This window comes from Phascolarctos cinereus, unplaced genomic scaffold (assembly GCF_003287225.1).
Source record: "Phascolarctos cinereus isolate Bilbo 61053 unplaced genomic scaffold, phaCin_HiC Scaffold_5;HRSCAF=322, whole genome shotgun sequence".
Classification (NCBI taxonomy): Eukaryota; Metazoa; Chordata; class Mammalia; order Diprotodontia; family Phascolarctidae; genus Phascolarctos; species Phascolarctos cinereus.
In genome coordinates, this window is record NW_027555958.1 from 7987469 (window position 1) to 8010662 (window position 23194).

Consider the following 23194-nt stretch of genomic DNA (forward strand, 5'->3'; position numbering starts at 1 on the left):
CCCCTTCCCCATAATCCCTGGCTTCCTGCAGTAGGCATTGGGAAGCCCACCCACTGAAAGGAGGCCTTTTCCAGTTCTCCCAGCTACTAGCGCCTTCCCCTCTCAGATTACTTTCAGTTTACATTGTATCTTGTGGGGTGCGTTTAGGGAGGACTAGCACCTCTAGCTTGAGGGCTGCTCATCCACCTTTGGTGTCTATCTGATCCACCCAACTCTCTCCTCTGGCTCCAAGAAAGTGCAGCGTGAGCCGTGGCCACACCCTGGCAAGCCTTTTTTGGCAGACGAGCTAAACCAGGTTGAGGGTAACTGAGGGATCTCAAGCCCTTCGATGAGTTGGGGGTGGAAGGGGTCTACCCAACTGCATGAAGATTTCTCCTGGCGGAATGGGTGGATGAGAACAGTTTGTTCCAATGGCCATGAAGGTGGCTAAGCTTGGTCAGACATCAAAGAGGCGAAGGTCATCCACTGCATCCTGGGCCGTCACCAGCTGTCTTAACTCTGTCCTGCCACTGAACTGTGATAACTCTGGAAGAGACAGTGAGGCCAATGACTTCATGCAACCCCGCCTCACTTATATCCAATTTCTGTGCGAGGAAAAACACATCAGCCATACCACTTTACCGTTTTACCTATCTCAAAGTCCTGTGGCAAGAGGCAGGTGAAGAATCAGCAAGTGCAGATACACTGGGAGCTATCGTCACAATGCAGGTGGTCCAGGCCATGGGGTCACCTTCTTAGTGGAAGTAGCAGTAAGATTCAGCAGCCCCCTGGGGGTCCAAGCAGCCTTTTAAGGACAGCACTGCTCACCTCCTGGTGTGAGGAAGGGGCTAGAAAAAGTGCCCTAAAAATTGTCTCCTTACCCATCCCTGGCTTGATTACTGTGGCAGGTGGGGATCCCACCATAGGGTTAAAACACACAAAAAAAATCACAAAAACTCCTACAAAGATGATTCCACTCACCACTGGTACGTGGAATGTGTGCATGCTTATGGACAGCACAAAATCCAGTAGACCTGAAAAATGAACAGTCTTGTTCGAGAGAACACAGCAGGTTTCACAGCCACATAGCAGACCTGAGTGAAATAAAGCTGGCAAATGAAGGCCAAATGAAGGCTTACTGAAGCCAAAGCTGGACACATGTTTTTCTGGAGTGGCCACAGTGAAGTGGAGGGCCATGAGGCTGGCATAGATTTTGCAATCAAAACTAATTTAGTCAATAAGCAATTGCTACTTGCAGGAAAATGCCATGTTGCCATCACCTGCGCTTATGCTCCCACTATAATACACCCTGATGAGAACAAAGAAAAATGTTATGAAGACCTGAAGACCCTTAGCATCAATGTGCCAAAAGAGGACAAGCTTCTAATTCTGGGGGACTTTAATGCCAGAGCAGGCTCAGACTATCAGACTTAGCAGAGAGTTCTAGGGAGGAACGGAGTCAGAAACAGCAACAGCAGTTGTCACTTGGTGCTGAAGACTTGTACATCTCATGACTTTCTCATCACCAACACTGTCTTCCGTTTAACTAAACTCAACAAAACTTCATGGATGCACCCTCGCAGCAAACACTGGCATTTAATAGACTGTGATTGTAAGGAGAAGAGACAGATAGGATATGAGAGTGACGAAGGCAATGTGTGGTACAGAGTGCTGGACGGATGACGGGCTTATCCTTTCTAAGCTAAATATTCCCATTCAACAAAAGCAGCGTCCCCAAGACAAGACAACTACCAGAAGACTTGATGTCAACCAATTAGAGTCCTTCTCCAAGGAAGAACAGTTTATTGCTAACTTGGAGGAAAAGCTGAGCTAACACATAGTTGGCAACAGTGGAGCAGAAAAGGAGTAGGCAGCTTCAGAGATATGATGTACAGCACCACATTTACTCATCCAGGCCAGAAGACTCATACATATCAAAACTGGTTTGATGAAAATGATAATGAAATTCAGAAGCTGCTAAAACAAAAATGAGAACTCCATAGGGTTTACCAGCAGGATCATTCATCTGTCTCTAAGAAGGCTGCATTTAATTCCATCAAAAGTAAAACATAAGCAAAGCTTAGAGAGATCCAGGTTTCTTGGCTCAGTAAGAAGGCAGATGAAATTCAGTTTTATGCTGATAGTAACAATCCAAAGCACTTTTATGACGCCCTGAAGGCTATTTATGGGCCAAGGACCTATGGTGTATCTCAAACACTCAGTGGTGATGGAGCCACATTGATTAGTGATATGGATATGACACTGGAGAGATAGGAGGAATACTTCCATAGCGTTCTCAACAGACAGTCATTAATCAATGACGAATCTGTTGACCCTATACCTCAGGTTGCTGTCAATCTCTCTCTAGCTGAAGTTCTAACTGAATAAGAGGTTTTGAATGCCATGTGGCCCCTCTCATGTGGCAAAGTGACTGGTGCTGATTCTATTCCAGATGAGATTTACAAGGCAGGGGGTCCACCACTCATTCAAAAGCTAATAGACATTTTCTGAATTATATGGCAAGAAGAAGTTAGCTCCCAGGAGTTCAAGGATGTCTCCATTGTGCACCTCAATAAAGGTAAAGAAAATAGACTGTCCTGTGACAATCACAGGGGGTTCTCTCTCTTCTTAGTCATTGCTGCCAGATTCTTGCCAGAGTCACCTGGAAGATGGTGATCTCAGTGAGAGCCGGCGTGGCTTCAGAAAGGACCAAGGAACAGTCAATGTGGTGTTTGTTGTCTGATAACGCCAGGAGAAATGCCAGGAGCAGAACACAGGTCTGAACACAGTGTTCATTGATTTGACCAAGGTCTTAGATACTGTCAGTTGTGAAAATTATGGAAAAATATGTCAAAATTTGGTTGCCTGGAGAAGTTCATCAGTATTGTACTCCAGGTCCGTGATGGCCTGCTTGCCCGGGTTCTGGATAATGGATAAAGTTCTCACACTTTCCCAGTCACCAGAGGACAGAAGAGAGCTGTGTGTTTGCTCCCATGCTTTTTAGCATGATGTTTTAAGCAATTTTGTCAAAAAGGATGAACACGGCATCAAGGGTAGCTTCTGCACTGATGGTAGATTATTTAACTTGAAAAGGCTACAAGCCAAGACTAGAGTGGAGGGAGATTTGGTGCATAATTTTGTGTTTGTAGATAACTGTGCACTCAATGCAATCTCTCCAGCTGAGATCCGACAGAGTACGGATGGATTCTATGCTGTGTGTGCTAATTCTGGCCTAACAGTTAACACCAAGAAAACATAGGTGCACTGCCAGCCAGAACCACACCACCCATATGTGGAACCATCAGTTACAGCACATAGAGAACCTTTGAATGCTATAGATAAGTTCACTTACCTTGGCAGTGTACTTTTCAGGGATGTATACACAGATGATCAGTCTGACACATACTTCCAGAGCTAGCTCAGCATTTGGGAGGCTCCAAAGAAAAATGTGGGAGAGAAGAGATGTTTGACTGACTACTAAACTGAAGGTCTACAGGGCCATTATAAGGAACTCATTGTTGGATTCCTGTGAAACCTGGACAGTCTACTAGCATTATGCCAAGGAACTGAACTGCTTCCATTTGAATTATCTTAGGAAGATTATGAAGATCCCCTGGAAAGAAAAAAGGTACTGGACACTGAAGGCCTTTCTTGAGCTGAACTGCCAAGCATTCAAATTCTACTGCAGAGAGCGCAACTCAGACGGGCTGGCCACGTTGTTCAAATGCCAAATGTAAGCTGCCTAAAAGACTATTTTGTGGAGAACTCACACAAGGCAGGTGCTCACATGGTGGACAGAAGAAGCAATACAAGGACATTCTCAAGGTCTCTGTGAAGAACCTTGGAATTAGTTGCATGACACGGGAAACGTTGTCACAAGGCCACCCAGCATGACATGCCCTCATCAGAGAAGGTATTCCGCTGTATGAGCGAAGCAGAATTGCAGGAGCCCAAAAGAAATGCGAGATATGCAAATTTAGAGCCCTCTCCACTCCAAATGTTCCCCTGGATTATTAGTGACCGAGGTGTGGTAGAGCATCCCAGGATCATACTGGTCTGATCAGCCACAGTCGGACGCACTGTACCTTGACTCCAACACAGTGATGTCATTTTGATCCTCTTCTAGAACAAAGGACAACAGCCAACTACATACCTTGTAAGTATCTGCTCATTTACATGCCAGAGCCTCCATCAGAATGTACATTTGTTAGTGGCAGCTAGGTGGCGCAGTGGATAGAGCACTGGCCTGGAGCCAAGAGAGCCTGAGTTCGAATCTGGCCTCAGACACATAAAACCTACTAGCTGTGCGACCTTGAGCAAGTCCCTTAACCCCATTGCCTAACCAAAAAAAAAAAAAAGACTGCACATTTGTTGAGGGCAGGGATTAGTTTTCCCTTTCTTTGAATGCCCAGCCCTTACCACAGTACCTGGAACAACATAAGAATTGAATCATATTCACTGACTAGCTTTCAGGTGCTTCAGGATCTGGTCCAACCTCCCTTTCGAGTCTTCCTACCCTGCATGAATCTCTGTTCCAAACCCAAGGGATCTAGTGAACCTTTCTGAAGGGGCCTTGGAGGTTTCCACCACTGGACTTTGGCCCAGACCTTTCCCTCTGTCTATTGAATTGAAGTGAACACTTTCTAAGTTTCGCTCAATGCCTGATACTGTGCATGCTCTGGGATCTGCCCCCCGGGCTGGCATCAAACCAAGGGTACATCCTGCCTGGCGGCTAGGGAGAGTGATTCCTGTGGTGGCAGAGAGGGCTGCTTCTCTGGGGAGAATGGCACATCATCTCCTCCTTCAGAAGGCTGGCGACATTCTGCCACGGGAGGAGGGTGAGGCCTGGGCTGAGGTGTCACCTCGCAATGACAGAGATTTGTCATGACAATGTCTCCACGAAGGTCTCAGAGGAGCTCAGCTCATAGTACGCATGACAGCCAGCATTCAAAAACAGCACTGGGCTGAGGAACAACAAGAAATCCAAAGAGGAACTAAAGTAAACGTCTTCATCGGCCCCAGGACTGGGCCACAAAGCAGCCAGAAGCCTCTGGGCGACAGGAAAGGGACCGGGCCAGAAAAGCCAGTGTGGGTATGGGGAAACAAGACGGAAGCCTGCCTGTGTAGACCAAATACTGCTCCCAGGGGCTCTGGAGCCTAGAGCTTTCTAAGTCTGGGGCAGAAGGAATGAAGGAACTCCAGGGAAGTTCGAAATCTGCAGTTCTCTGGCACCAATGACCATGAGCCAGCAGCCCCCAGAGCAGGGCTTGTACAAGGGTGGCGACTGCAAGAGGGGACAGAAAAAGACATACAGGGAGAGATGCCATGCCATGACGGGCAAAACGTACACAGAAAGTTCAATATAACAACCCAAAGTAAACACCAAATATTCCCCACCCTCCCCTGGAGATGATGGCCAGAGGGCATAGGACACTAAAACCTCAGGAAAGTCAGGCACAGCCTGAAGTGGAAGACAGTTCCTAAGATAAGCCTTGAAAGAAACCAGGGACCTCAAGAACCCAAAAGGAGGAGGAAGAGAATTCCCATGGTGCAGGAAAGTCCAGGCAAACACATTCCAAGCACAGACAGAGTACCGGGGACAAGACACAATCATTTTAGCCAAATATTCATTAACGAATGCCAATCCAGACTTTCCACCACCAGTCATTCTGGTCTCCATTTCTTTGATCACAAAATCCTAAGACTCAAAAAGCCCTCTAAAATGAAGATATTAGAGATTGTCCATCAAATCAGAAAGAGACAGAGACAGAAACAGGGAGAGAGAGGAAGAGAGAGAGATGGAAAGAGGGAGAGAGTGAAGGAAAGTGACAGAGAAACAGCAGAGATGGAGAGAGGTGACTAACATAAATTAAACCAGGTAAAAGCTTGACTTTTTGTATGTAGACTCACCATTCCTAGAAATACCATTTCGTCTTCCTTTTCCTTTGCAGCAATCCTGCCTTGGTGGAATGAGCGCCATAACTGGATTTAGAAACAGGAATGTTAGATCAATGGCCTTGTTATAATCTAAAAGAAAATTACCCATACTATGCCACCACCCCTTCCCCAAGCAGGCATGCTGACTCCATGCTGGTCATGAAGTCAGGATGTTTCCTCCAGGTCCCTGAAGGCACACCTCTCAGAGGAGGAAACTTTCACCTCACAACTGATTCCACTATAATGGGCAGTCATGTGGCCACTGGCCCAATCCACTGCCCAGTGTTAGCTGAATTTATTTTTATCTCATTGAGTCTATTGGCATGAGATAAAGGTCTCACGTCACTTTCTCCCTTTGTATTTGGGATCCTGGTTGAGAGGTTGCCCCATGGCAACGGACTCTTCATCAGTAATGGTGATGAAATGAAAGAAACTTTGATCTGGGAAGGGAAGGAATGTGTGGCTCCTATTTTTGAAGAAATAACTTCTAAGAAAGAAACAGTGACTTAGTGGCTACAGACCTTATGATGGAGTCAGGAATATGTGGGTTCAAGCCCCACTTCGGACACACACTGGGCAGGTCATTTAACCTTGAAGACACTCTAGAATCTCTCAAGATTACATAAAAGCAGTCTGTTTTTAATGGTAGAGGGAATTTCTTGTGAGATTGGTCCACACTGCTTAGGACCATATATTTGGGGCAGGAAGGGACCTTGAAAGACATCAAATCAAATTTCCTCAATTTATGCAGGTAAGGAAATTGAGAAACTGAGGCTGAGAGAATGTGATTTTCCTGGGTCACAATCGAGTAAATGTGCTTGAACCTTTGTCCTTCTGACTCCAGTCTCCTCTCCACAATGCCATGCTGGCTCTCACTGGAGATTCCTGCACCAACAAATCCCAGATACAGGTTCCCTCCTCCCTCCCCCACCAAAAACTAAAACAAAACATAATAAACACAGTTCTAAGAACTAGCTAAGGTCATTTAACAATTATCAGCTCATGTAGTCTTTTACACCCACACCATCAAATCTCACTATTTGACCCCTATTTATCAAATAGGTCTTCTCCCATGAAAGCTTAGCTAACATCAGCTAAACAGCATCGATATCCACGTAAGAAACGTGAGGGGAATACCTCTGAGGTGCTAGCCTTCATCTCTGCTCAGAGGAGCAATTGGCTATTTCCCCCACACAAGACTGGTTAAGCCTCCTGGAATTAAACCCAAGGATGGTGCAGGAGGGCATATGGCATGTTATCAGTGAGCACTTGGCCCAAGCCATTCCTCTTCACAGAGTGGCCACCAAGAGTCTCATTCCCAGTCCCGTGAATGTCGAGCTGGCCCAAGTCAGTTTCCTGTCCTGCCTGCAAACAAATAGACAAGCACCTTTTGAATCTGGACAGCAGCATTGCCCATGTCTGTGATCTTTTCCCCATGAAGCCGGGCTTGTTTTTCTCTGATATCTTGATGATAGATCTGCTTCATGAAGATGGCTCTCAAGCGGCCTTGGCGGGCCCTCTCCGATATCTGGATCAACTTCACGGCTTCTTCCAGGGACATGATCTTCAGAGGCAGCTTCTGCAATCAACAGTACACAATTCCTTCATGGAACACACCATCCACAAGTGATAATTTCAGAAATTACCGTGACCTTTATTCTTGAGATCATGTTAATGAGGAGAAAAGTTGGGAAAATAGTGTTTCCCCCCGAAACAAGGAATATTGATCACTTCTTTCCCTCAATTATTTAAGTACAGAACCAAAACTAGGAGGGGGGAACAAAATAAACAGGCATCCAAGGACCAACACTTGGGCACAACAGGGGACACCTTTTAACATCATTTTTTATATATAAATGCACTCATTTTTAATAGTAGAAAATCCTGATCTTGGGGGGGAAATGATCACCTTGTACTGTGCGTTGCATTACAGTTAAGCAGAAGTGCTCCAGTGAGCATCGATGGGCAAAGGGATGTCAAACTTTCCCTGGGGGAGTAGGGGGAAGGGGCTTCACAATCCTTTTTTTTTTTTTTGGCTAGGCAATGGGATTAAGTGACTTGGCCAGGGTCACACAGCTAGTAAGTGTCAAGTGTCTGAGGCCAGATTTGAACTCAGGTCCTCCTGACTCCAAGGCCGGAGCTCTATCCACTGTGCCACCTAGCTGCCCCCCAATCCTTTTAAAAAGCCATTTTAGTTCTTTTAATCAATCAACAGGCATTTATTCAGCACCTGCCAGGTGCTAGGCACTTGGGACACAAGGATAAAAAAGAAGACAGCCCTGCCTTCAGGGAGTGGCATTCCATTGAGGGAAACAACTTATGTACGTGAATGTTAATACAAAGAATACTGAGTAAGCACTGAGTCCTTAGGAGAGGCTGGGGGATTTGGAAAAGCCTCCTGTAGGAAGTGGCCCTTGAGCTGAGCTGGGAAGAAAGCTAAGGATCCCTTGAGGATTCCAGGCACAGGAAATAGCATAGACAAAGGCAAGAAGAAGGAATGTTGCATATTCACATCAGAAAATAGGCCCATTTTACTGAAATGTAAAGTTTGTGAAGCGGAAATAAGCCTGTAGTGGGAGGTTAGAGCCAGAGTGCCAAGGGCTTTAAATGCCCAACAGTTTTCATGTGGGGTCAGCAAGACTTGAGCTCAAATCCAGCCTCAAGACACTTACTGGCTGTGTGACCCAGGGCAAGTCATTTAAACCTGTTTGCCTCAGTTTCCTCATCTGTAAAATGAGCTGGAGAAGGAAGTGACAAACCATTGCAGTATCTCTGCCAAGAAAGTCTCACATAGGGTCACAGAGAGTTGGATACGCCTGAAAACGACTGACAAATAGCCAATCGCATGTGATCTAGGAGGCAATAGGGAGCCCCCAGTGCTTTGCAGATAGGGGAGTGAGGTTCCATTGACATTTCATCCTTTTTCCCTCCTCCCATCTCATTAGATGATGCTAATTACAAAGATTCCACAACATTTTAAATGATTCCCTTTTACAGGGTCAGTTAAAACAGTGGCTCCCTTGGACAACTCCCAATCAAATTAACCTCATTAATTGAGACCTAATCACTCCTCCTTAATGAGGAGTGACTAATAAGTAGGTTGACAAGTTCATGGACCAAGGAGATGCCCTCCATCTTCCCCAGGAGGCATGTAGACATCTTCCAAAGAAGAGAAACAATCACATTTCCAAATATTCGCCTCCACCCGAGCATGATGGACGTGGAAGGACGTTCTTACTTCATGCCTGATCAGCCATCTACAAAAAGGTTCAGAGCAAACATAGGGAGACTCCTATGGATGGAATTCACCAGTGGAAGGCATTCATCCCAGGAGAGATGGGAAGCGAGCAAGAAAGGAGTTTGGAAGACACAAAGAAAAATGGTTTCAACGAATAACCGTTGGAAGCAAGGCCAGGTGAGAGAGGCCGAATTCCTCCAAAGCATGGCACAATTGTCAGGAGGCCAGATCTCAGAACAAGTTGGGGCCAGGAAGAAAAGAGAGAGGACACAAAGAAAGGATTTTCCAGTTCCTTCCTTTTTGAAAGGTGACCCACAGAAAAGATCATGATAACTGACAACAGAGGGGAGGCAGAGATGCTCAACTGTTATTTGGATTGTGCATTCTTCTGCCCAGCAAAATGAGATTTAGACTGGACAGGACAGCACAAACATGGCTAATAGGGAAGTGGTGTGCTAGAGCCAGCTGGAGCCAGCTTGTAAGTCCTGATGGTTACATTTTCAATATGAGAATTTAAGCCTTGGAAACAAGAATATACCTCAAAACAGTGCTTGCTTTATTGTTTTGTTGATTGTTTTGACTTAGTAAAATGATGGAGAAAAATATTAATAACACAGATTAAACAGAAAACTCTGTTGTGCACACCTTTGTCCCCCAGAGAGTCGGTTGTGAAACATGTACCAGCACACCCCTTGACTGATATGCCGAATAAGTCATCCTTGATAATTTCAAGTCACCTGGCCCAAATGAACGACTTCCTTGGGTTCTGAAAAAACGAACAGCTGTGATTGCGGAATCTCTGCCAGGTGTATCTGAAAGATCATAGGGAACATAGAGAGATCCAGATGGAAGAGAATGGAATCTGCAAACTCCAGATCAATGAGTACAACTTTAGTAACATCTTCTAGAAGTCCCCCAGGCATCAAAAAGGTCCTCAGAGATTATTAGAAAAGGAAGTAGTGCACACGAAGGGCAGGGTTGCTACATCAACAATATTTCCCAATGTGCCTTCATGTCTTTCTCTGGGATGAGGGAAGCTGCAGATATAGCTTACTTGGATTTTAGCAAAGCATTTCAACAGAGCATTTCAAGATACGCTTGAGATAAAGATAGGCTAGTCAACAGAACTATTCTAAGGATTTGGACAGGGGTGGTCAGAACCCAAGAGTAGGTATCAGTGGTGCCATGTCAACTTGCAGGGTGGTCTCTGGTAGAACGCCCCAGAGATCTCTGTTTGGCCCTGTTGTTGAATATTCTTTTCCATGATTTGAATTAAGGAGATAAATGGCATGCTTGTCAGACTTGCAGATAGCACAAAAGGGGAAGGAATACTAACATATCACGTAATGGGTGAGGGTCCAAAAAGATTCTGAATGGCTGGAGCACTTGACCAAATGGAATGTGATCAGATTAATAGGGATAGATGTAAAGTCCTACTTGACTTTAAGAAAAACTGGCCTCCAAAGTCCAGGATGGAGGAGGCATGACTAGCCAGCAGTCCATCTGAAAAGAGACCTGAAGCTTCCTAGTGGATTACAAGGTCAACAAGCATTAACTGTGTGGTACGAAAGGCAAGAAAACGAATACAAGGAAGAGACATTCAGAGAGAGGCACGGAAAACAGGAATGAGAAGTGAGACTGCTGTCCAAGTCTGTCCCCAGCAGGTGACATCTGGAGGCCGAGCTTAGGGTCTGGGCTCCACCTTTTTAGGAGGATGTGAGTGAATTGAGAGTGCCCACAGAAGGGCAGCCAGAATAGGAAAAGATTGTAAGGGAGGTAGAAAAAACTGAAGGTCTTTAGGTTAGAGACTATAAGATGGCAGAACATGATAGCTGCCTTCAAAATGTTGAAGTTATGATACGAAAGAGGGATTCGGATTTTTCTGTTTGGGCAGAGAAGGGAATAAATGTTTATCTAGTGCCTCTATGTGCCAGGCATTGTGCTAAGCACTTTTCTTTACAAATATGATCTCATTTGACAATCAACTAGTCCGGTCTCTTAGGACAGAAACAGGAAAAATAAGCAGATGCTGCAAAAGAGGGAAATGCACGCCCAACGCCGAGAAAGACGCCCCAATCATCAGCGCTATCCAATAACGGAGCAGGGCACCTCAGGGCCTGGCGGAGGAGGACTCCCTCTTCTGGGGGGCTTCATGCAGAGGCCGCTTGCCAGATACGGCAGAGAAGCAATAACTTCTTCAGGGATCATCTGGGATCCCTGAGATGCCTCTCAACTCTGAGATTCTTGTATTTTAAGCTAGGGTCTCAGATACCATTTTTCATCCGGCTCTTCCCCTCTGCTGTCTTCCTTTCTCTTCTCAAATCCCTGCTGTCAGCCAGAAAGAATCATGGAACACTATACTCCCTGAGCTCCCTGTCCACAGATTCCTCTTTCTTGCCCACAATTTCAGAATCTCTGGGATTCTTTTCATGCTCCTTACAGCTTTATTATTCATTCCCACATGCATCACAAGAAGTGGACAGCTGCCATCCAGTCTGGCAAATTTCCATCACACCCTAGATATGCAACCCAGAAAACAGCCTGTCTCCTGGCTGGTCTTGAGCAAGTCAGCAGCCAATGCCAGATCAGCACAGCCCTCGGCAAGGAGGATCACTTTCACTAATCCCTCCGAAAACACCAGAGCTTATAAATGCTTGACTTGACTCATGTGACCTGAAGTGAATGCCCTCAGTCACTGCAGCTGGCACCTGGGCCTCTCCTCCTTCTAAGTAAAATGAGAAACTCCTCCTTCCTCATGAGGTCTCCAGTTCTCCTCCATAGCAAGGACCTGTTCCAGAGGGCCACTGATGTACAGAGTTTTCCTGTCATTTTCTAGCTTATATCTTTCTACTCTTCAACCTCTCGACATAACTTTGCAGCCCTTTCTCAGTTTTAAGAGTCTTAATTTTCCACCAGGAACATTTTATTACTTCCTGCTGAGGCACCCTTCAGCCCTCATAGACCAGACAGCAAAAAGGCCTTTCTCCAGCACTTTTGCCTTCTCCAGCAGGGAAAAATCATTATTGTTTTAGTATATGTATATGTATATGTATATGTATATGTATATGTATATGTATATGTATATGTATATGTATATGTATATGTAATACATATATGTATATGTATATGTATATGTATATGTAATACATACAGGTGTGATATGTATCTATGTCATATTGTAATATGCATATATATAATACATATGTATGCACAGAGATATATACACTATATATAGGCATATATGTGTATGTGTACATCTACATTTCCTATAGAAGAAACACAAAGACATGAAATCTTTAAAGGTCACCAGAAGAATTCTCTCTGCTGAAACTGAGCTCCTCAGCTGATTCCCTGGGGTTTCCCCTTACCTCTCCTGCACAGACCACTGCTTGGTTGCTGGACACATTTTATGGACTATCATCTCTGTCACCAGGCTAGAAAATACTGGGGTAGCTTTTGTAGTGATCTTGTCTTTTCAAAGAAACATTTGCATTGATATTTTTTGTTTTTATATCATCTGCAGTTCCCAGTGGGATACATTTCTCTTCTCCCTCTACATCAGTCACTTTTGTTTCCAATTTATCTATTTTTTTTTCTAGTTTTCCAGATTTCCTATTTTGTGCATCTCTTTTTCTGTCTGCAGACAGCACTCTGCCCAGAGCCAATAATCAGCCATCAGGAGACTTGTTATATTCACCACCAAACCCAAATCCAAACAAAAGCAGCAAACAGCAATTATCTCCGGTCTTCCAAAGACTCCTCAACTTCGACCACTTCCTCCCTCTTCACTTGCTTCTTCCTTTCTAGGCAAACCCGGGCTGTGGCTGCTTTGGGGTTCTACTGACCACAAGACATCCCACTATGTCACAGTGCTGGAGAACTGACAGCTACAGACAAGAGCATTGTATTAGGCGCAGCTCCGTTACTGGCAAGACAAGTGTCTCCTAACGACATTTGCTAAATCACCTCATGACATAATCACTTGAGCAATATCACATTCCTTTCAGAGGAGTAACCATGGAGGCAAAAATAAACTCAAATGTCTACTATGCTAGTTCAAGGTTGCACAAATGATTCTCAGCCCAAACCTTGAGGTCAATCTCTTCTTTCCAAAACTAGTAGCAAAATGGATATTTTATGTTTGGTGAACCCTTGGTAACTATTAACTGGATTGATCCCTTGTATTTTGAATGTAAACAACATTTAGAATCCTCCCTCCTTCCTCCTTTCCTCCCTCCCTCCCTTCCTTCCTTTCTTCCTTCCTTCCTCCCTTCTTTCCTTCTTCCTCCCTCCCTTCTTTCCTCCCTCCCTCCCTCCCTTCTTTCCTTCCTTCCTCCCTCCCTTCCTTCCTCCCTCCCTTCCTTCCTTCCTTTGGTTTGACCGTGTCCCTCCCCTACCCAATCAAGTCCCATGGCTCCCTGTAGCCTTTTGGATCAAACACAAATTCTTCTGTTTGTCATTTAAAGCTCTTCTCAACCTTGCCTCAACCTACCTTTGCGGCTGTATTATCCAATACTCCCCTTCACAAACTCCACAATACCCTAGACTCATTGCTCCTCCCACAGGATACTCCATTACCAGCCTCTGCCTCTCCCAGGGCTGTCTTCCTACATGGAATTCACTCTCTCTTCACCTCAGCCTCAGAATCCTTGACTTTCTCCAAACTCAGCTAAAGAAGCACCTTCCACATGAAGTCTCCACTATTATAATACACCACTAATTCTACCACTAATAATTCCAGACATTGGTGTTTTCTCCCCTGACCTCCCCCCCCCACCAACCTCCCTTCATTCACCCATTACCTCCTTCTGTGGCATGTAAGCTTCTTGACAGCATTTTTGTCTTTGAATGCCCTGGGCTTAACCCAGTGTCTGGTACAAAGCAGGCATTTAAAAAATACCTGCTGATTAGCTGACCACATGACATGATTTCTTGGTGTTCTGTGATTCTTCAAATAGCACTGGTAAACGGAATGTCAAAAGGCTCATTCAACTTCATATTTTATTGTGCTGAAAGTCTGCCACCTTCCCCCACCAGTACCAAAGCAGACAGAGTTCTTCAGAAATAGCCACAGACCGAGTTAAAACAAAGCATGCCTTTGAAAAAGCAAAGAAACCAGGTACAAACCAGGTTCAGAGTTTCCAAGCCAGCATTGGCCAATATCTGAGCGAGGACTTTCTCTCGTTCTCTTAGTACTTCCATCTTCTCCTTCAAAAAGTACTTGGGAATGGGAATGTCCAGCTGTTCCTGGGGATGAGAAAAGAGACCAAGGAGCCTGTTGGATCTAGATTCCAGCGGTCGCATGAAATCCTAATAGCTCCCACGGATATAGAGCTTTGAGGTCTGGCTGCCCTTATAATCCCATTGGACAGAGAAGAAAACCGAAGCTGAGTGTTTAAGGGACTTGCTTGGGGGCACCCAACTAATATCTGTCCCAACAAGGCTGGTCATTTGTTTCCATTCCTGTTTTTATGATGAAAGCGGTTTCACAATGACTACAAATCTACAAAGTGGAAAAGCCCTGGCTACAGTCGGAGGAGCTGGGTTCAGGTGCCGCCTCTGATACTGACTCCCTTGTGTGACCTTGAGCAGGTCACTGTCTCCCTGGCTTTCATTCCCGCCACAGTAAAAATGGGAGGGTTGACTTGTGTGGCCTCGGAGGCCCCATTCAGTCACAGGTCTATGATGCTACAAATGAAAGGTAAGGGAAAAAATGGATGACTAGCGCAGTGTTCTCTCAGAGCCGAGCAAAGCCTTACTCATAATGACTAGGAGGTAGAAGGCTGGTCGGATTTTTAAATGTCTTCAAGGCATATTTATTTTCAAGCTCAAACAATATTTCCAAGTCAGCTGAAAACTCGCCGCCAAGTAGAGAAGCTGGGGAACCCGCGTTAAAGCACAGATAAATTTGTGGTCCCTCACCAAGTGTTTGTATGCAAATGATGCTTAAGGACTTCTAAAGCATTTTCGCCATTATCTTCTTAACCTTTGTGGGTCTCCCGCTCTCCAAAGCAAACCTGTTCCTCAGTGAGCTTGTTTGTAGAGAAGCTTCTTCCATTAAACAAAAGGAAAATTCAGCCCAGCCCCAGGGAGAACTCTCACTAATTCCAAATCACTGAACTCCAAACAGCTATGTTGGAACCAGGTTCTAGAGTCACAGGAGGAAAGGGGTTTCCTGGCACCTCAGCTGCCACATGAAACAGGCAACTACTTGACACAATCAAAGCACGACTGAACCATTCCCCCAAAGTCTCAGGGTGTGATACGAATGTACTGAGCATTCATTCGCCACATCGAAATTCCATTAGCAGATGTGCTCATTTCGGAAGGCAGCCAGTTCAAAAGGTAAGGAGACCTTGAAAAATCAGATATGTCTAGAATCATTTCAATCACTTTGGCTGATAATATATACTCAACAATTATGTGATTTCTAAGTTAGCATTAAAAACCCTACTTGATATCACTGATGTTTCAGTTTATTAAGAATATATTTCTGATTATGATATTTTTATCATTTTGATGAAAATTGGGTTTTTAATAAAATATTTCACCCAGGTATGATTGAAAGTAAGTATTTATGTAAAGGGAAACATTGAAACCATCTCCTGATTTTATTTACCCCATAGGATTGAATCGTTTTAACAAATTGGGAGAAGTAATGTTTTAAAGCTATCAGAATATGAACACTGCTAAGTTATTTTCCCTATCATTTTGCTGTCCTCTTTCCAAGAGTACATCTGTCATGTCTGCCACAGGGAAGTTTCATTAGAAAATTCATTAATTGGGGCCCTGTTTATACTTTTATTATAAACACTAATGATTTGTTTGTTTGAAAGCCGAAGCCTTCATTAAAGTCATTTATGCTGTGAGTGAGACACATTTTCTGCCTCGCACCAGGGACAACACACAAGACAATATTTCTACATATTGATACTTGCAATTAAAATATAGGATGTGATTTAAACTACCAAATTAATGTGCTTTATGAAGAACTACAAATAGGATTCTCGTTGGGAAATTGGCTAAAGAGTGTTTCCTGCTGAGAACATTCTTCTCTTGTACTTTTAGACCCAAACATTTGGGCATGTTTCTTTAAGGATGATATCATTAGGACTGCAATGTACAAATGATATTATTATTTCTCCAGTTTCTGCTCTACAAAAAGTGCAAATCACAACAAAATAGCTTCATTCTATCTAGTCTGCTAACAATTCCACTACAGGGTGCATTAAATACTCACTATTCTAAATTGTAGGAATACAGAGAAGAAAGGACCCACATGCAATGGATCCCCACTGCCTTTAGGGCCAAGCACTGAACGCCCTTCACTGTCTCCTTCCTGCCACCCCTTCCAAATGCGTTATGCATTCATTATTCCCTTTCCCTTTGTGGCCCACAATATCTACAAAGCGCCTTCCCTCCTCACCTCCACCTTAGAGAACTCCCACCTTCCTTCAACACTCAGCTCTAGTATCACCTTCGATAAAAATCGCATCCCTCCCCTCCGTTTCTAGAGCCCTCCATCCCTGGGAAGTTACTTTGTAGCTGCCCTTTCCACAGTTTGCATTGATTGATACGCATCCATGTGACTTCTCCAATGAAATGGGAGCTCGAGGAGGGCAGGACTGCCATTTTTTTGGTTTTGTATTGCTGGTGAAGAGCAAAATGCCTGACACCGAGAGAGACAGACAGACAGGGCGGTGAGACAGAAGGACAAACACAAGGATAGAGACACAGACAGACCCGGAGACAGAGACACAGAGAGGTGGCGACGCGGAGAGCACCGGACAACTTACGGGAGACAGCTTGAGGTCTTGCAAAATGTCGTCAAAGTAATGGAACTCGGAGAACTCCAGCTCCACCATCTCGTTCTTGAGCTCCAGGATGCGGCCCATGACGGCGTCCAGCACCTGGCGGATGAGGATGCGCTTCTGCGGGTGCACGATCTGGTCGTAGGCGTTCTCCAGGTTCCGGAAGATCTGCACGTACTTGACGTAGAAGGTGGCTAGCATCTGGAAGATCACCACCTGGTCCTGGGGCGGCTTCAGCGCCTTCTCGGACTCTCCCTCCAACAGGCAGCTGAGCGCTTGCTGGGCTTCCCCCCACATCTTGTTGTAGGTTCTGAAACGAGAAATAAGCAGCGGGAAGAATTGAAACACTGAGGCAGCCGCTAGCGCACAGAGCGCCGGGCCGGAGTCAGGACGGCTCATCTTCCCGAGTTCGAATCGCACCTCAGACACTTACTAGCTGGGTGACCCTGGCCAAGTCACTTAACCCTGTTTGCCTCAGTTTTCTCAGGTGTCAAATGCGCTCGAGAAGGAAATGGCAAACGCTCCAGTATCTCTGCCAAGAAAACTCCAAACGGGATCACGGAGAGTCAGAGAGAACTGACAAATGACTGAACACTTAATGAGTGGGAGTCATCACAAGTTATCTATCTAATGCCACAGAACACCCTAGGACCCGCCTCAGAGCCTGAAAAGGCCTCACACCCACGGGATTTGTGTTGAAAGGTTAGACAGAACAAAAGAAGGCGCTGTCTCTGACTGATTGACCCAGTGGCTAGGAACTAGGAGAGGTATTTGCTTAGTGGGGTCAGATAAATTCACCTTGGGGCAAGGTTCTAACAATGAGAAAAACAACTCAATATACATACCCTTGAGAAGATCACACACACACACACACACACACACACACACACACACACACACACACACACACACAGAGACAGACAGACACAGACACACACAAATAGCCTTATCAATCAGCAGGCTTTTATTAAGTAATTCACGTGTGCCAGTTAAGAAAAATCAAGATAGCAATGGCTTATTCTGTGTCAAGCCCTGTGCTGGGGATAGAAAGAAAGGGAAAACCCCAATCCATGCCCTCAAGGAACTCGTAATTTAAGGGGGAGACAATATACAAACAGCTCCCTTCCAAGCAAAAATATACAAAACTATTCTTAGCAAGGGAGATTAAGAAGACAATAAATGAAGCTATCCCCTGCCCTCAATGAGTGTACATTCTACTTGTATCCCTCTACAGCCCCTTAAAAGGAAGGCAGATTAACAAACTAATGCAAATTAGCAAACACTTCTAAAAAGTAGGCCATAACTCATTTCAGGAAGAAGACCGTTAGCTTGAACATGGAAATGCTAACCTTTACTGTCTGTTTTTAAATATGAAAGTGCATTGGGACCTAGCTCCTTATACCACATAATTTATGTTTGCACAATTAAAAGGGATTATACCATTTTGCTCACTTTTGGATTAAATGAATAATTACTATACAAATCCCAACGAAACCTGACAGTGTGTACGCTGAAGCTGTCTGTCTTGATTTAATATGTAAAGCCTACATTTTGCCAATTTCCCATGTTTTTTATGGGTTTTGAGCTGAGGCTGTCAGAACTATTTTCCCCAGGTACTTAACAAACAAATTGCTTTTTCATATATGGGGGCAAAGGGACTCATGAGAAAGTGCTTCACTTAGATTAGTTGGGGGAAAAAATCCTATCTGCAAATAGAGCAATCAGTGAGTATATTGGCTCCAGATTGGAAAATAAAATACATAAAGATTTAATGGCTTGAAAAATCCTCTTCTTCTTTATCCCCATTCCCTGGTGAGTGAGATGTGATCGAATAATAAATAAAGTCCCTAAAATAGTTGCCTAGTACTCTTCAGTCAATGGGAGGACATTATGTTAATTCCGTTACTAGAAATATAATTGAGAGCTTAATTTGCATTTGTCTACAGGGAAAATGCTATGTAAACTAAGTTAGAATAGAGGACTAATGAACTGATCACAAGGTTAACAGATTCCATCCATCCCCTGCACAATCTGCTCCTTAATCTCACCCCAAACACTCCTCTGCAAACACATTCAGTACTGAATCATTGCTAACTTTAAAAAAAATAAGATATGTCAGGGAAAATGAAGATTTGGAAGAAAATCATAACTTAGGTATTGGTAGAGGTGTACCTGATCAGGGTATATCAACACTCAGTGCAGTGTTTTAAGTTTGAAGCTTAAACCCTAAATACATAAAATATCTTCAGCTATTAAAGCTTAAAACTGCAGTAAAACTTGGGTTGCTGTTGTGCATCCTTTGTTGTGGAAGAGGACCAATGGCGTCGTGGGCGATGTCTTGACTTGCCTGTGATTGTATATAAGTGAGGCAGAGCTGCACAAAGTTATCAGCCTCACTCTCCCATTCCAGACTACCTAGAGAGTCCAGGAAACAGATGATGAGTGAGGCGTCAGAAGCACAGTAGAGCAGTGATGGCAGACTTCGTTTACCTCCTGGGATCCTCTCTTTACTCAAAGGCAAGGATCTAATGATTTCTTGTTTGCATTAGCAATAAATTCAATTTTGAAAAGGTAGTAGAACCAACAAAGGGAACTTTAATTCTGAATCCCATTCTCACTAACAGGAAGGAATTTGGTTATTGGAGTGGAAAGGTTGGGAATGTTGGGGAAAGTGACTGCTTGCTTCTAGAGTTTATGATAGCGAGGACAAAGAAAGATCAGCATGGTCTACCATAAACCCTAGATTTGGAGAGGGCAGATTACAAAGGGTTCTGAGGAAAAATAACAGGTAGGATCACCTGGAGTAGAATTCTACAGGGGAAATCAATGCAGGAGAAATTGGAAAATTCTTCCAAAATGATATTGATAGGAAACTATCCTAATGAGGAAGAAAATATGGGTTGGCTACAGAGGCCAATGTGGATGCCCAACCAACTGAGATTTGTACAAGATGCAACGTAAGTAAGCAGGGATCCATAATAGAGCAAAAATAGTGTTTGGAATACTAAAGCAAAATGAGATAGGGCTAGAAAGGCAAGCTAGGTATAAGAAAAGAGGTGTTGCTGTTTTTTTTTTTTAAGCTCCATATGAGAAAAAAGGATCAAAGAAGATAGGACCACAACTTGGCGTGGATGGTTTGGTAACTGACAAACTGAGACAAGCCAGAGATGCTCCATTCTTATTTTGGTTTGGCTTTTTTTCTGCAGAGAGGATTGACCTTTGCACTGTAAATGACAGAAGAAAAATGACTAACAGCGAGGTCCTACCCAAGAGAAGATGATAGGTAAGTATTCAAATCACCTAACCTAGAGAAATGACATCATTCAGTACTGAAAGAACCGGCTGATGTGATTACTGCATCATACTCCATGAGATTTCAAAGATTTGGGGAATGGAGTGAGCATGGTGAATCTGAAGAACAACAGATGGTGTTCCAGTTTTCAAAAAATGAGCAGAGAAAGGAATCTGCAAACTATAGGACACTGATGAAAACTCCAAGTTTTAAAAATACAAGTTCAAAATGCAATGTATGTGTGTGTGTTAAAATTATTCACTATAATCAAATTGTATTTATACCTGAGACGCAAGAAGAATTCAAGTTTAGGAAAACAATGCAAATCCATCATTTTAAAAGTAAAGCACCCAAAACCACATGATTATATCAACAGATACAGAAAAAAAGTTTGACAGACTACAATACTGGCTTTTTCTTTAAAAAAAAGGGAGAGAAAGAAAGGAGGAATGAAGGAAAGAAAAACAGAAAAAATCCTATCAAAGGACATAGGAGGTCCATTTTTTCATGTAAGTACAATTTGAAAACCTATTTACAAAGAGGAACTACTAGAAGCTTTCCCAATAAATATAGGCATAAAGCAAAGATGCCTTCTTTATTCACTGCAATTTGACATAGTTCTAGAAATCAATAAGACAAATGAAAGACATTTTAGGCATGACCATAGACAAAGAGAAAACAATTTCTGTTTGCTGCAAACATGATGGTTTACTTAGAAGACTCCACATAATCAATAAAGGAAGCTAATTAATAAATCAATAATTTCAGTAAAGTAGCAGGTTAGAAAATACATACCCCCAAATCAACACTATTTGTATACAGAAATAACAAAATTGAGGAAGAAAAAATAGAAATTCAAAAGAGCTAAGAAATGCAAAAAAAAAAAAATTCTCAGAGTCAATCTGTCAAGACTTAAATAAATGCCATTATAAAACACTCTTTAAATAATGAATAACTTAAATAATTGGGGAATATTCATTGTTTATGATTTTGTCATACTAATATATTAAAAATGAAGGTATTACCTAAATTAATGTATAGATTTAGTATTATACCAATTAAAATACAAAAAGAAAAGTTTATAGAGCTAAATTAAATAACAGAATTTACTTAGAAGAATAAAAGGTCTAATCTCAAGGGGAATTATGAAAAAAGCAAGAATGGAGTAAAGGAGAAAGAGCACTTTCAGCAAAATTAGTAATGATCAAAAGAACCTGGAATTAGTTAAAAAATAATAGAATGGAAAAGACTAAGGAAGGATCAGAAACTACTGAACTAAATAAATCAGTATTCATTAAGTCTGAGTACATAATTTTACAAGAACTCTTGGGAAAACTGGAACACAGTTTGGGAGAAATTTAGACTTAAACCAAGGTCTAATACCACATAAAACAAGAAGCTCTAAATGGATATGTTACATTAATATTAAAGTTCACACCATAAAAAAATTAGAAAAGAACCAGATCTATTACTTTTATAACTATGTCTAAGGAGAGAGTTCTTACCCAAAGCATAGAGGCAATCACAAAATACAAAATAAGTATGGAATTGAAAAACTTTCACATGAACCAAATCAACACAACTAGACAAAAAGGAAGGTTGTCGATTAGGAAAAAAAAGAAGCCAAATTATCTCAGAGAAGAGCCTGATATCCAAGCTATATTGGGGAGTTAAATGAGTATAAAACAATCAGGATCCATTCCTCGATGGATAAGAAGTCAAAGCATATAAATAAATAGTTCTCTAATGAAGAATCCCAAACTATTAACAACTGTATGAACAATTGCTACAAATCATTAATAGTGAAAGAAACATAAACCAAAATAATTAGGGATATCATTGCACATGCAGAAAAATGGCAAAGACGACAAAACTTGGAAATAATGAATGTCAGAGGGGTTATGGAAAGACAGGTACACATATGTACCTGGTGGAGCTATATGTATGTACTGGTCCAATCATTCTGGAAAGCAATCTGAAATCATGCTAGAAGAAACTGAATACAATATCCATACTACTGTTTAGCTTATAGTCCAACAAGATCAGAGATAGAAAAAAAGTTTCACTAGCACCAAAATCTTTAGAGTAGCACCTTATGTTGTAGCAAAGAATTGGAAAAAAAGTATCCCCATCAGTTTGGAAATGGCTAAACAAATTGTGGTATGTTACTGGAATGAAATATTATTTCCACATAAGAAATTAAGAATATGAAAAATAAGCAAAGCATACAAAGACATGAACTTTTACAGAGTAAGCAAAGTGGGGAAACAATGCATACGATTACAACAATATATATGGAAAGATCAAAAACAATCAGAGTTGATGCTGTCACATTATAATGAACAAAGATGGCTAAAGAGACGCAAAAAATGGAATCAACTTTCTTTGCGCAGATAGAGACTGCATGTGGAAAGGTGCATTTATGTCAAACTCATTTGATGTATTGGGTAGTTTTGCTGCAATGCTTTTTTCTTTCTTTTTTATTCTTTATTATAACAGATGGATCTCTGGGTAAGGAATATTTGTAAAGAGATATATTTGGTCATTGGGAGATATAAAAACAAAAATTCAAAATTTTAACAAAAATATATAGCTAATTTTTATTATATGAAATTACACAAACAAAATCAATGCAACTAGTATAAAAGAAGCTGTCACATAAGTGAAAAATCTTTGTATCAAATATCTTGGATAAGAGTTTCTTATCCAAGATATACGAGGGACTAAAATAAAATCATAAAACCAGGATCCATTTCTCCATTGGATATGTGGTCAAAAGATATGAATAGATAGTTCTCAAAAGAATTACAAACTACTAACATCCATATGAAAGATTATTTCAAGTCACTAAAAACAAAAGAAATACAAATTACACCATAGGCCAATGTGGTTGATTTTGATTCCTGGGAAAATTCTAGAATGTATCCTTAAAATGTG

General features: G+C 42.5%; 1 protein-coding gene across 1 annotated transcript in view; it reads right to left on the reverse strand.

Annotated features, from left to right (window-relative positions):
* The window catches only part of DRC11 (dynein regulatory complex subunit 11), a 225896-nt gene that overhangs the window by 195013 nt on the left and 7689 nt on the right, over window positions 1-23194 (reverse strand). Inside the window, exons 2-5 of the mRNA XM_020974919.2 lie at window positions 16951-17275; window positions 14282-14401; window positions 7304-7495; window positions 5890-5961 (exon numbers count right to left, since the gene is read on the reverse strand). Of these exons, the coding sequence (XP_020830578.1) occupies window positions 5890-5961; window positions 7304-7495; window positions 14282-14401; window positions 16951-17275 (709 nt within the window). The remainder of the gene's footprint in view (window positions 1-5889; window positions 5962-7303; window positions 7496-14281; window positions 14402-16950; window positions 17276-23194) is intronic.